This window comes from Electrona antarctica (assembly GCF_951216825.1).
Source record: "Electrona antarctica genome assembly, chromosome: 4".
NCBI classification, from domain to species: Eukaryota; Metazoa; Chordata; class Actinopteri; order Myctophiformes; family Myctophidae; genus Electrona; species Electrona antarctica.
In genome coordinates, this window is record NC_136809.1 from 32,024,368 (window position 1) to 32,039,576 (window position 15,209).

A 15,209-nucleotide genomic window follows, 5' to 3' on the forward strand; every position below is an offset into this window, starting at 1 on the left:
AATAAAGCAGAAAACAATTGTATCCTCCTGTACTATGAGCCACGTAGTCACTGATCTATCTGCTGTATCATTGACAGACTTATCTCTCACCGACATGTGGGCTCTGTAAATCTCATCCACAGTGCTGATAAGTCCAAGCTTATATTATAATTCTGAGGCTAGGCCACACAATGTTATTTCAATGGTCACTTTTGAGACAGAATCACTGACTAGTGCTTAAACTATTTGTTGTATGCGTGGCTTGTACTGTACTTTGTTCTTTGGGGTGTTGTATTGTATTGACTGTTTTTTTTGTTTTGTCTCTGTCGTGTTGCCTGTCTTGGCCGCCGCCAGGAGTCTTATCTCAGTGGGACCTATCCTGTTTAAAAGAAAAAATCTTCTGACCCTGCTGATATCCTATTATAATTAAGGGAAGGCAGTGTCACTCTCTCTTCCGTATTCATCTCCTCGCTGGCTTGCGCAATTGATCTCAACTCGCACACAAACTTGACCATTAGCATTACAAGGAGGAAGCCAGATTTCCACTTCGCCCTAATTCAAGCTGTTCATTAGCGTTTTTTTAGGAACTCTGTTATAACTCTATGACTGCAGTTTTTGCCATTACTGCACATGCACAGCCACAGGGTCTGTTGTCATGGTTACGCTCCTCTGGCTATGGGATGTACTCTTATATCACGGTCCCAACCAGTGGCCACAGGCCAGTCCCCGGGTATAGACTTGGTTATGGGCTGCAGCTCTCGGTGCTAAATAATAGCGTGATTGATTAGTGTGTGTAGCTGTAGGTTATTTAGTCTGGCATTTCAATACAACGGACTGAGTGCTTATTATGTGCGATCTCAGCATGTGTGAGGAAGTCAGCGCTGACGCTAATGTGCCCATCCCAAGTTGATCTCTTAACTCCCACTGCAGCAGACTGCCTGTCTCACCAGCTGTCCTCAATCAATGCCATTATTAACGTGCAAGACCGCAACAGACGTGGTCTCTTAAAGTTTAACTAAGCCTATATTGTGAATAACCCACAAGCTGCAAATACTTTTGACTGCACACATCACCGGGTATGAACTAGTATGAATTATTAACTGACACGCGAGGTGCCCCACTCACTTTGATCTGCACCATTTATAGACGGGAGAGGCTATTTCTGAAGCGTCTCTCCGGTCTAATGAGCTCCTTGTTCAAGCCAAGAGTGTGGATTTCTATGTCTTATTTCTGCCAGCTGTCCACCACGTCCACCAGTGTATTCCCTTGTGCGGTTTAAAATCAAGTAGAATATATACTGCAAGTGAACACTACATTTTAAACACTCAATGGCAAGGAAGAACATAAATGAAAAGCGTCGTTAAGCTAAAGTGGACATGTATACATTGGTTTCCTTTGCCACAATCGTACATTTTGTTTTTATTTGTTCAGTCTGCCGCACGATTAGGCTGGAACGAACCAAAGATGGCAGATAAGATACAGAGGTCTAACAATGTCCCAGTTTACTAACAAACATCACACAGCTGGAAGGAACACAGAGGAAAGGGCCACAAGGGGAGGACATCTTACGTCAAAAACAAAATGACGAGTTCCTCCCTAGGGGTACGAACAGGAGAGGTCATACATTCTGGATGAATGTGGGGGCAAGGTCGTGAATTTTAAGATTATAAATATTATTATCTCTACTGATGTCCTTCGGTGATATTCTCCTTAGACCAAAGAAACGAAGGCAAAACATGACATGCTTTCATGGGCGCCATTGCATAACTACAGACAAAACAATTAAAAAGGCCTGTTAATCAGGGTCGAGGTGGGGGTGAGGGATCAAACCCATCTGTTAATCTGTTCTAATTAGAGCAGTGAATCGTCCAATTCCCAGAAATTAACTCACACATGTCAACACGGATACAGAACTGCATCACAAATTGACCAGACTGCAGTACAAAGAATCTACCATGGATTGATTACACACACACACACACACACACACACACACACACACCGAAAACAGCTGATCTACAAGCTCGCAACATATCCCAGCATGACACACTGTGCGCACCGAGTGCCACGCTACGAGCTTGTAGATCTGCTATTTATGAAACACCGCTAAAATGTGACGCAAATCATTGAATAAATATTCTTTCAGAGTGAACGTTTTTAACTCAAATCTTTGCTTCTGGGGGGTTCCTGGAACAACATATTTTCAGATGGGGGTCTGTGGCCAATTACATATAATTTTTTGGGTCCTCTACATGAAACATTGAGCACCACTGATATAGAATCATAGGTATTTCGGAAAACTGTCAGGATTAAGAAGACAGGATTTTAAATTCCGACGTCAGGCCTAAATGAGTTAAGTCAACTCAAAGAGTAGAGAGTGAGAAATCAAGGCGCTGTCACTGTAGAAGGATGACCTTTCTGCGATCTGAACCATTGCAGGGCACCCTGCTGCTCTGATTCCTGCTCCATGTAGATCAGTAGAAGTAAACTGCCACACCACAGTTCACCATCCTAACAATATATATATTCCACAGCTGGCAGTGTACAGTTATCTGTAATCTGATAATGCTTGGGTATGTGACCTGATAGTGTAAACAGGAAGTAGCAAAATTCCAGCCGCAGAGTACATCCCCCCCGCCCTGCATGCACACGCACACGCACACGCACACGCACACACACACACACACACACACACACACACACACACACACACACACACACACACACACACACACACACACACAAACAAAGACCAGTCTAGTTTAAATGCCCGGTCGTTGAGATCTGTATCCTGTTGCTCAGGGTGGTATGAAGAGGAGAGAGAGAGAGAGAGAGAGAGAGAGAGAGAGAGAGAGAGATGCAGGGCAATCAGCCCAGGACTGCCTGGCAGTGAGCGATAAGGAAGGCAGAGGTCACTCCCTCCGTGTCTGCAGTCCATGTTTAGCCTTCAGCCACTGAAGCTCTATACCCCCACACATTGACACATATCGGCCCACAGACCCCCATCCCCAAGGACCCCCACACATTGACACATATCGGCCCACAGACCCCCATCCCCAAGGACCCCCACACATTGACACATATCGGCCCACAGACCCCCATCCCCAAGCAAAAACTTTTGTTGTCCTAAACAATTTTAGGAGACGATATCTATTCATTATGATATCTAGTTCTGCCTGCCTCAGCAGAGCCAACTAGCACCCTTTAAACATGAAAAGGGTGGTGTGTGTGTGTGTGTGTGTGTGTGTGTGTGTGTGTGTGTGTGTGTGTGTGTGTGTGTGTGTGTGTGTGTGTGTGTGTGTGTGTGTGTGTGTGTGTGTGTGTGTGTGTGGGAGAGCACGCCGGTGGGCATGGTTGCATTTGCACGATCACAGATCCACGTCCTCCCATAAACTTTGTCAAGATTAATTACATCCCATGGTGCAGTCTGGCTGCGCTGCACAATGTCTTAAAGCAATACTGTATAAAGGTCAAACAAATAGGAACAGATGTGATAAAATACAGGTCAGAATGTTCAGTAAACAATCTTCATGTCATACTGAGAGCACCATTTCTGGTGTTGTCATTGCTTGTAAAGAAGACAAAGTAAGATTAAGGAAGGTAGTAGCCTTGACGGACACATCTCCTGTTTCTGCAGCACGAGGCCGCTTGATGTACAGATACACCCTCTGGACATGACACTAGTAGGTCACAGGGATTTAACCTGGCAATCCAACCCTTGATGCTGAGTGCCAAGCAGGGAGGCATTTGGTCCCATTTTCATGACACGGCTGGGGATTAAACCCCAGTCCAGACTTCCAGTGCGGACACTCGCTTACGAGGCCGCTGAGCTGGTATAAATGAACACAAAGCAACAGTATGTGTGTTGTTTTCCATAGGAGATTGCAAGATTAGTGTGTATTCTTTCATTCTTACCTGGTGCATTCTTCTGCAGTTTCCTGAGCGCCCTCACCAGACCTTTGAATCCCTCAAAGCTCTTATCGTTCTGACTGTACAACAGTATCTTCTTCACATCGATGAACAGACGAGAGACGCTGATGAGAACGACAAAAGCTAATTAATGAAATGACTGGAGGATCAGATATACTGTAAACAACTTTCCAAACTGCAACTGAAATTCACAAATATCATACTTGATGCATTTATCAGAGAAATTGATACATCTGTTGCTTGGTGATTTATTTCAAGCTATGAATTCTATGAATTCACTCAGTTCTACTAAAGGGCAAACCGGTGAACTGGATGCAGTGTGTATTCAAGGAATATCGAGGAATAATGGACACTCACATTGAATCGTTGAAGTTTCCCACCACTCCAGGACTCTCTCCCGGGGTGGGATGACGGAAGCAGGGGTTGTTTGCATTGCAGATGATACCCTGTACCCATGGCAGGGTGCCTGCCGAGGGCATGGCCTTGTTGGGGAAATGGCCTAGAAAAAGAAAGAGGGGAAAAGTATACAGGTCAGAATTCACAAGCAAGAGTCCCAGTGAGTGTTTTAGCCTGCTAGTTATCAATTTTACCATGCTTCAGTTTCATCTTTGGATCTTGTCTTTGTCTCAGTGATTGCTGGTTAGTTTCGTTTTAGTACAATGCAAATACTCTTGGCCCTTGACAAGTAGACAATAAACCATTCCTCTCAGCCCCGGACCTCGAAACTGTTATTCACGCCCTCATATCATCACGTCTCGACTACTGCAATTCCATCTACTCTGGCCTTCCGAAGAAAATTGCATCCCGTCTACAAGACTACAACTAATACAAAACTCTGCTGCTCGACTACTGACAAATACAAAGAAACACCAATACTAGCAGATCTGCACTGGCTGCCGGTGAGCGCCAGATTTTATTAATCACGTTCAAAGCCCTAAATGGGCTGGCCCCTATTTAGTGAGATGCTACCCCTCCCTAAATCCGGGCACACCCTCAGATCCTCGGATAAGGCCATCCTGGTTGTCCCTCGTACAAACCTATAGCTACCCGGGGTGACCGGGCTTTTGCCGCTCGGGCACCCAGACTGTGGAACGCACTGCCAGTGCACATTAGGGTAGCACCATCCGTCCCCCTATTTAAGTCACGCCTGAAAACACACCTTTATACAGAGTGTTTTTTAACTACTTAATAGGCTAGCCAACTGTACATACATGCTTGTTATTGTTTTGTGTGCCATTATCATTTTGCTATTGTGTGTTTCTTGCTGTTTTTAATCTTGTACTGTGCAGCACTTTGGAACTATGTTTTGAAAAGCGCTATACAAATAAAGTTCATATCATATCATATCAATGATGAGGGCTGTAAATGAGTGTCCCAGATGAGCTCAATAACGGTCAAGATGTCTTTGGCAACAGTCACTCTACAGCTAATGTGTCTCAGAATACAGAACTGGAATATGTCTCAGAGATTTACTTAAACCAGTGGTTCTCAAGCGTTTTAATATCAAGGACTCCTGTAACTCTGAGAGTGTACAAGAGTCCCTGAGGGTCCCTGGGCCCCAATTTGAGAACCACTGACTTAAACGATACAAGAGAGTGGAGACATTTACAGAACATCATTCTACATAAATGAACACTGGCTCCATATTCCTACATTACGGCAATTTGGTCCATTACCAGTGGATTTACACCATTCATCTTTTGGCTGACCATGTAAAAAAAGCCCTAAAACTTTATCTTTACAACTGTCTTATCAACGAATGACTCTGCTACTGTTTACAGTGTGTTTACTATCGAAGTGAACGTGATAAGGATTAGAGGAGAGATGGGAGGTCTGGAGGTTGGCCTGACATTAACTTGTGATACAGTTTCTGGTCTCATCTCTCTACTTTGGCCGGACTGGTTATGTGGTCAACAAAATGGACATGAGTGAAGTCAAAATGGTGGCAGTTTGGACCTTGGTTATTGTGCATGCGTGCGCGCGTGCGTGTGTGGAGCTTGTTTGCAAGCAGGGGGGGCCTAAGCCACCATGGGGAACTCACATGAGATAATCAACTCCGCCAGCTGACCGCTGAGCTGGTCAGCTGCCTCCACTAAACGTATCGATGGGTTCACAGAGAAATATGGCAAGCCCACTATAGCCCAGTGACCAACTACTGACAGCCGCCATCAAACACCTTGAGATAGAATCCAAGATATTATATTAATGTGTTACAGTATTATGTGTCATCTGATTAAACAGATGAGGGACGTTCAGTATTCATGAGCAGTTGAGTGAGAGAAATTGCATTTTAGGATATAATATATTCACAGTAGTTCTCAAACTTCTTATTTATTTATTTATTTTATTTTTCCATTTCAAAGACCCCCATAACTCTAAGACCCCCATAACTCTCAGAGTTAAAAGGGTCTATTTGGAAACGTGTTTTTCATGTCATAACTTTCTTTTGCGAGTTAAATGAGGTGTTGAGAAAAATGAATAGTCAGACACAGAGAAGTAAAGACAAAACAGAAAGCCTCATTTGAAGTTAATTGAACCAAAAAAGGACATAAAAAACCCTGTTTAAACTTCTTGATTACATTACATTTTGTTTGAAAGATATAGAAACAAGGATATTTATTTTGGTATATCCTGTACAGTTCTATGCCCAGCCAGAGTATCTGAAGCACCTTTCAAATTAAATTACTTTTTCCCCCTCCTCCTTCTTTTTCTTTATATAACTCAGGCCTAGTGCGCATGTTTGTGCAACACATTATGAATCTGTTTGATACAGAACAGCCCTTCCACTTTCTTTACGGCTAAAGCATGCCCTTGCCCTTGTCGTGGTGACTGGTCAGGTTTATCTATCTGCGTTGTTGTTCTTTCACAGGACCTTCTGAGGACAAAACACTCTCTTCCAGTAACTAAGGAGGAACTAAGGAGGAAGAGGCACCGGATGGCTGTTTGTCCTCCATTCTGTGTGAAATCTGTGCCATTCACAGAACTGTGTACTTTCGAGATTAGAACACAAGAATACACGTGATAAAGAACAACCGAGTACTAAGAGTCCTTTGTGAAAGAGTGCGTTTACACAAATAGGCGCACTCCCTTGGTCCTATTGAGGAAACTATATATTTCTCCTTTGTGTTAGTTTGCGTGATCAAATTATCAAAGGTTCTTTCGCTAATGGGTTTTCATTTAATGATGTCAATGTTTTCATACCATCTGTCTCCAGAAAGAACAGATGTCTTTACTGTTATTAACCCTGCCCCCTACTTTAGACTGAGATACGTGTATATGAATTAATTGATTTATAAGCAATTTAATTAATTGAATTAAGGCTTAATATAGAGTCCATGCACTACTGTTCCAAGTATCATATCAATCCATCTATGGATCCATCCAATCTTGTTACTGCAGCAATGTAATCAGGCACTCCATTAAATAACAAAAACAAAAGCATACAACAATACTCTGTTGTTAAGAAAATAAAGGGAGCTGAGAGCCTACAATAAAGCTTAAATCTGTAAGACAATTTGAATGAAACCTGTCCCTCTGTCCTTACATTCGTGCTGTTCGTAGGGAGGGTAGTGCATCCGTACGGAGATGAGGATGAAAAAGATGAACAGAGGCCAGACGATCTCGATCAGTAGCTGGGTCTGTGAGGAGGACAAAGCACAAAAGAAGAGACATGAGAGGAAGATGGTGTGAAGGGGAGACAGCAGTCTGTAAAAACGCCATGAGAGACAGCACACAGCGGCGTCCTTAAAGGACGGACAGTTTTTCCTTCTTCTTTCTGTTGGCTTTTAGAACACCTACATGTATCAGATGGCTTCAAACTGACAAAAATAAAGCCTGAATTATACTTTGTTGTGTGGTGCTGGTGCTGCAAATCTAAGGCACCAATGCAACAAAACTGTTTTAAGGACATGGCACACGGTCACACCAATGCAACTCCTTGCAACTGCCATTCACGTGTGTGAGCTTGAAGATTTTATATTTTCAGTGAACATTCCGATTCATATGAACTTCCATTGGGTTTCCAAAATAATAATTTAAAAAGCCTTGTTGATGTAGTCTGAAAACCCACCTCTTCAGACTCCACCATGGCCCGTAGCACTTGCCCTAGCCTAGCCCCTTAGATAGCACATTATGTAGACTTAGATAGTATTTTAAACAGACTTATAGCTTGTTACGTAGACAGCTCTAGAATTGCACTTTATGTAGTCATAGCACTTTATAGTACACATGTATAATATATTATATAGTATAGTATGTATAGTTTACATAGATACTCCACTGTTACGTTCTTAGTCTAGGCATGATTCATGATAACTACTTTTTATATATGTGATGTATGCCATGCTTTTGTTATTGCTTAATGTAAGTCGCTCTGGATTAAGAGCGTCTGCTAAATGCCTAAATTGTAAATTGTAATTGTATCATCTCATAACATAGCTACAGTAGTAGACAGATAGTAGATCAGCTATAATGTCCAGTAGCTATGTTACTTATGGGTATCTTTCTCCCAGATAAACCATCAATGTTACACATTTTTAAGTCACGTAGTAGTTAGCCTTTAGTAAATACAAAATGAAACATTAACAACCAACAGCCAACTGGATGTGTCAACGAGTAGTTGCAGGGAATATTTTCACAAGAGAGAAGATGTCTGCGTTGGCTTCTCTTTACCATCCAGTGTGTTCTGTTATTTATCTCATTCTATGCTTACTTTTTATTAAGATCTGCTCAGAACTGAAGATATAAAACAGATGCAACTTTTGCAAATGGCATCTAAACCTCTAAGACCACCAGCTGAGCTCTTCTGACATAGAAGAACTGGGTCACTTGCACATGTGGTGGGGTGTTCAGCTGTTGTCTTTTGTACACAGTAATCCCACATTTGAGTCTGTTATATATGGGTTAATTGAGCATGTGTACGAGAGAGAGAGAGAGAGAGAGAGAGAGAGAGAGAGAGAGAGAGAGAGAGAGAGAGAGAGAGAGAGAGAGAGAGAGAGAGAGAGAGCGAGCAGTGAAGCAGTAATTGAGAACTTTGTGTATGGACTTAAAAGTAAACTCTAGAGTAGACCACTGGGAAATTATAGGACTGGATTTGTTCTAGCCTCAATCACATCTACACAGTGCACATTTGCGGGCTGTGTGTGTGTGTATATAATGAGTCAATACATCTTTGTCTCAACAACTTGAACCCTATGCAGTTTGTTGACCGGGTCCACCTGCCATGTCCACCATTCTGTATGTCTGCTAGTATTTCCCTCAGTTAATATACGCTTGTAAATCTGCTATTTTTGTTTGGCCCCGAATAGGGACGCTATAGGATTCAAGTGGTTAAGAAATATTTAAATATACAACATTGCTATTGACAATTCTATATCATCAACAAAATCCGGTGTAGTAAATGTGTTGTGGAGGTTGTGTCTATGTGTGTGGCTTGTGTGTTATACAGGATTGTGTAAAAGCAGAAACCACTGTAGACAGTGAGTGTAGTGTAGCTAGCCACCCACATATCCATGTGTCATTATGTTTGACCAGCTCACAATGCTCACATGAATTCTGTGTGGTTTTCACTCTCAATGGTTGACCTGAATTGTTTCTATTGTAAGTCTTTGCCTTCTATGCGTATTGAAAAAAATTACCATGTGTTAAGGACTGATGATATTACCATGGCTAGTCAGTAGTAGTCACTGTAAGTGGTAAATGTGATTCATCATCAAAGCCAGTGGTTCTAAAAGTCTTTCATTTCAAGGACACCCATACTGAGTTTACATATGGAACCAAATGGAGCCGTACATCAAGGAACCCTGGGCCCCATTTTGAGAGCCAATGATCAAAGCATGTGTTGATGGCCTAGATCTCTTTACTTGCTTTTATTGGTTGATTCCATTCCTTCACCAATCGCTGTTCTAACGGCAGAGATTATCCACTGCCAAAATGTAAAGTGTCATCACATATGAGAGATACTGAATGATAATAATAATCCCTTCTGTGACTTACAGTCTGTCTCCGCCGGTAGGTGAAGTTCTTCCACAGCAGTAAGCCCAGCTGAGTAGAGACTGCCATGTCGCAACCTCACTGGACCCCTGCCTGCAGCTCCCAACTGTGAAACAAAGATCAGTCACCATTAGACACTGAAGCCCCTATATACTTTGTAGTAGAACATATGAGTACCACAGACGAAAAACAGTCTAAGTCCAAATTTCATTCTGACCCCTCCACGAAAAGGCCTCGTTGTCCTGATCCCTTATCTATCATTTATACATTATGGATAAATAGTGTGGACTTAGACTGTTTTTCGTCTGTGGCATAACAAAAATAGTTGATCTATGCGTCTATTATTTTTGCTATTTTTGAAAATAAAGGGAAAAAAATGATTAGGCCTATTCATAGTTTTTAAATCATCTCCAGCTAAGCTAACGAGACGAGAGTTATGTTTGTTAGTGACACACTTTTTGACGGACTCCCTCAAACTTTGCTACTTCCAAGTTTAGACTTTATAAGACAAACATCAGCTTATTTTGTTTGACAAAAGGGATAATGCCATAAAATGACCAAAATACAAATACAGAAAGTCAGCTGTAGGACAAAATAAAAAGTTACTAAGAACCAGCGAGTGTTAAAAACCGTTGCTGTCGGGCAGAAACCTCTTATTTCCATATTCTAACTTTTTGTGTCATTTTGTTAATTTCTACTTGATCATACAACAGTGCCACACACAAGTAGCAGAATGACTGATAATCATGAATGTCAGAAGACAAACGAGAGTTACTCTTCATACCTGTAGTAGATCAACCAGGAGCACAAGCACAGTCGGTATTATTATGGTAATGATCACTAACAAGTAGTCACAAGTCAAGTACTCTTGATGTAAGACACACACCACCGTATTTTAACCAATGTACTGTAAGTGGGTGGGTGGGTTGATGGTAGCGGTGTGTGCGTTGTGTGTGTGTCTGTGTGAGAGTGGTGTGAGTGGGTGTCTAAAAACTGCATTGGAAGCATGTGGCGCAGACCTTTATCATTGGCCTTTTCTGCCAACACGCAATGTCCATATTTGAGCAACATGTCCTGTTGTTGAATCTTAGAAAGGTGACAGTAAGTAAAGCAGCTGTCTATGTGTCTGTTCATTCAATAGTCCTCCCATGCAATATTGATCACAACATTCAGTCAGGTCCACACTGGTCATTTACACTCAAGTTAAGACCAAAATTCACAACTAAAACATCATTACTATTAATACTCCACTGAAGTAGGATCAAAGTTCACAAAGAAATGTTACCATCACCAATTAATGGACCAGTGCCCCTGTATATATTTTACAGTGTACAAAATGTCCCTGAGCAAGACAATTAACCCCTAAAATCATCGTTGATCATCATGACCATCTGAGCAGCCATCCGCTGGGTGTATGTAGGACTGCATTTATGTAGTGCCTTTGTCCAAAGCGCTTCACATTTTCACCCATACAGCAGAGGAAACCATGCAAAGCACCAACATGCTCATCGGGAGCAGATTAAGGGTTAAGTCTTGCTCAAGGGCACTTCGGCACACAAGTAGGAGGAGCCGGAGATCGAACCGATGCGATTCCCGGCCTGCTCTACCTTCTGAGCTGCTGTCGCCACCAGAGCTTTGGAAGGTGAATTTCATAATTTGATCAATTTGATTTAATCGTCAAAGCAATCCTGTTCAATTTCCAGTCTATGTACCAGTATTACAAAGTAGAATGAGAAACCCCCAGTGTCATGAGGCTGAATGAGGGTTTCTCCTGAATTTCAAAATTCAGTAAACTGTTGATCCTCGGTTGTTGACCTGTCTTGGCACCCAAGATCCCAGCAATAAGCAAGTTGCGTATTTTAACATTGAATGTAGTGTCCTGATATGTGGGTACTGAGTCCCAATGTGACAAATGCTTAAACTTCACATTTGTTTTCCCCGTGGTAACTGCAGATCATATTAGAAGAAAAAATATATATATAATAAATATTAAGGAATGTGATGAGGAAACTTCAGTTATGATTACATAATTAGATAATATCCACCACCTGAGAAGCATTTCCTTATATCCTTACATTTCCATATCCTTTTCATCATAGCCTCCTACACCAGTGGTTCTCAAAGTAGTCCTTGGTAGTTAATATAGCGTCACAATCATTTTAACTTTATCTCTTTATATGTTGGCTATTCAAAACAGCAGATCGACATCCACTATTTTTGAAAAATCTTGGAAAATGTTTAAAATGTTTACATTTTTAACACAAATCTTCTTTTCTTGGGATCCCTTTTTTTCTTTTTTTAACGACTAGCCTACACAGTGCAACTGTGTGTAGGCCTAATGTTATAAACCAGTCAGTGTCAGTGAGTTGCAATATTGCATGGTTCAATTCTAAATACAAACATGAATAAATAATGGCTGCTTTCACTGTCGCAATAAAACACAAACAGGGACTTGGACCTCCAAACAGTTTAACACCCACACTTTGGCACAGACATATGGTTCTCCTCTCACTCAAGTGATTTTATCTAAAAAATATTTTTAAATATGGTGTGTCTAACCGTCTAGATTATATAGAATATTAGTTCAATTTTGAATTACAGACATTAACTTGTAAGAGAGTATTTCTACATTCCAGTAGTAATACTTAATTACTTAGGCAAGTAAAACGTGTGTAGGCCAGATTTCCTGTAGACACTGCTTTTATTCATGTTTTAGAACTTTAATTAGGCTAATTAAATGGATTGGGTGCAGACAGTGGACCCCCCCCCCACCCCCTACCTGAGGAACCCCTGGGGTCCCCGGACCGGACCCCACTTTGAGAAACAAATCAACCAGCAATTAACGCATTGTCAGCACATGAAGTGTCAAGAAAGGGAACGGTCACATTTGCTCCTGAGTCCTCTGACGCAATCAGTTTGAACATCGTGTCGTGAGTCACTCATTGCTATGTAAATGAGCACTTGAAGTAGGCTAAACACAGTAAAATGATCGTTTCCAAAGAACTACAGAGGAAACAGGCCGATGTTTTCGAACACTACAAGAATAATTTCATTCAATCTTCAATAGCCCTTTTTTGCGTGGGCCTCAGCCCATTACCCAAATAATATTTGCATATTAACACTAGGCAGCAACATGAGATGGAAGCTCATTGACATAGGTGCAATGTTGCAGTGCATTTTTGAGATTGTATATAGCCTAGGGATAGCCTAGTTATTTATCAAGTGATAAATGTATCACTTGATAAATAACGACGACGACGACTGCATTTGACCTACAAGCTGGGTAGCTTGAGCTTCAGAGATCTTTTTTGTTTTGCTTTTTTGCAAGCGAGCACCGACACCGTGGTACCAAGGAGTTCTATGCTGCCTAAATGGTGCAAAGCCAACTGCGCCCCTAGTGGCAGATCATGAATATGACCAATTCCTGTACTTGTTTACTAAAACCTCGCTCACGTGCCACACGAGTGCCACACAGTATTATACATTTATTTATTTATTTATTTACATCGAGGACTTTCAACCACTGTCTACTGGAAACACCAAACTGATCAATTCTGACATGAAGCAGTAGCCTATTAAATAAAACAATATCGATTACATTGAATTTGATTCGATCGTGGATGGTGCTTTGATAACCCATCAATAGGCCTATCATTCCGCAAATGTGCACCACGATGAATGAAATCGACCAGTAATATAAACGATTGTCACTTCAACACCAACGTAAAACTAAAATAATCACTTAAAACAAACATTTACAGCGCAAAACATGCACAAACCCCGTTGGAATCGTAATTATCGTAACAAAACCCGAAAAAAAACACTTGACAGCCATACAAACTCATTCCTTTCCATCACACAAGCATCGTTCTTCACCATGCGACCCGGTGTTGATAAAGCCAGAGAAATAAACACATTGAAAATGCTTCTAAACTTCGTCTGCGGCTCCTCTATTGTTCCAAATGAACCGGGGTTACTGTCGGTCATTTTCAGCGCAGCTCGCTCTTCAATGAAAACTAAAAGGACCCACAGATGCTTTGGTCAAAAAGACAAACCGCTTCTCTGGCGTGTATTTTCATCTTAACGATAGCCTATAATATAACAATAAAAAACGCTTTAACACCGCCTTTAATGTCACAGCCAGATAAGCACTGTGATTGTTCAACAGTTATAGGCTACGACCGACGTTAATTAAAATGAAAAATTAGGTAGGCTATAGTCTATAACTCATGATAGCTGTTGCTTTGTCCAAAAAACATCAAGACTAGGCTATTGGAAATAGTCTTAAAACACACTCGGTGAATGGATTCAAGCTGTATACATGGATATATGTTAAACGTATGTTTTCATTTGTGAAACGATTGATGACACGGTATAACAACAAAGAAACATAAACAAACAAACAAACAAAAAACTCCGGTACTCACCAACCGTTATCCTTTAAGCGTTGTTTTCCTGCTCTCGTAAATTTGTAATCCCTTGGTCAAGGAGAAAGCTTAAGAAAAATGACACTTTCTCCGTCTTTTGTGTGTGTCTCTCTCAGCTCTCTCTCAGCTGTTAACTGTATCTGTTTCACACACAACTGTCCCCCCCCCCAATAGGCTTTTATACCAGTGCCGAGTGCGGAGAGGAGAGCCGAGGAGAGAGGAGGAGGTAACTATCGGTCACACGGAGGAGAGGAGAGCCTGCCTGTCTCACTGTTTATTACTGCTGCCGTATAAGGCAAGCACGTGCCCGGTCAAAACATGCATTAAGGGGACCATCACACACTCACTGTATGTATCATATCATATCAAATTATATCATATCATGTTATCATATTCATATCATATCATATCATATCATATCATATCATATCATATCATATCATATCATATCATATCATATCATATCATATCATATCATAATGTTATAACATGTTATATATAATATATGTGTTTTGTATATTGTGTTTTCATCATGTATTATATGTATGCATGATCACATACATAGACACAGTATAGGCGCTAGGCCTAGACACATATATACCGTACATGCATAGCCTCCATGATGCATACATAGGGATCAGGGCCTAAACAACTTGCTCCGCAAGGGAGCTATAGCTCTGTTGGCGTGGCTTGTTGCTTGCCTGGTCTACTGAGTTGGAGATTGGGGTTCGACTCCGGCTCAGGGTGCTAAATGTTACAATACATACATAGATTATTATAAAATCGTACATTTTTGTCCGTCAGTGTATCACTCAAAATCCCCATACATGGGAAAGCCCCCATAATATGCATGGTGCCCAGGTATCTCGTGACATCACGGGA

The 15,209-nt window shown here is 41.4% G+C and overlaps 1 protein-coding gene across 4 annotated transcripts in view; it reads right to left on the bottom strand.

Moving 5' to 3' along the window:
• LOC306922269 (phospholipid-transporting ATPase ABCA1-like) overlaps positions 1-14,468 on the bottom strand; it is a 61,886-nt gene extending 47,418 nt beyond the window's left edge. For all 4 annotated transcript variants that reach the window (XM_079499730.1, XM_079499728.1, XM_079499729.1 and 1 more), the window contains exons 1-5: positions 14,328-14,468; positions 9,904-10,006; positions 7,454-7,547; positions 4,267-4,408; positions 3,895-4,013 (exon numbers count right to left, since the gene is read on the bottom strand). In XM_079499730.1, coding sequence (XP_079355856.1) covers positions 3,895-4,013; positions 4,267-4,408; positions 7,454-7,547; positions 9,904-9,969 — 421 coding nt within the window. In that variant the 5' untranslated portion in view covers positions 9,970-10,006; positions 14,328-14,468. The remainder of the gene's footprint in view (positions 1-3,894; positions 4,014-4,266; positions 4,409-7,453; positions 7,548-9,903; positions 10,007-14,327) is intronic.
• Between the last annotated feature and the right edge of the window lie 741 nt (positions 14,469-15,209).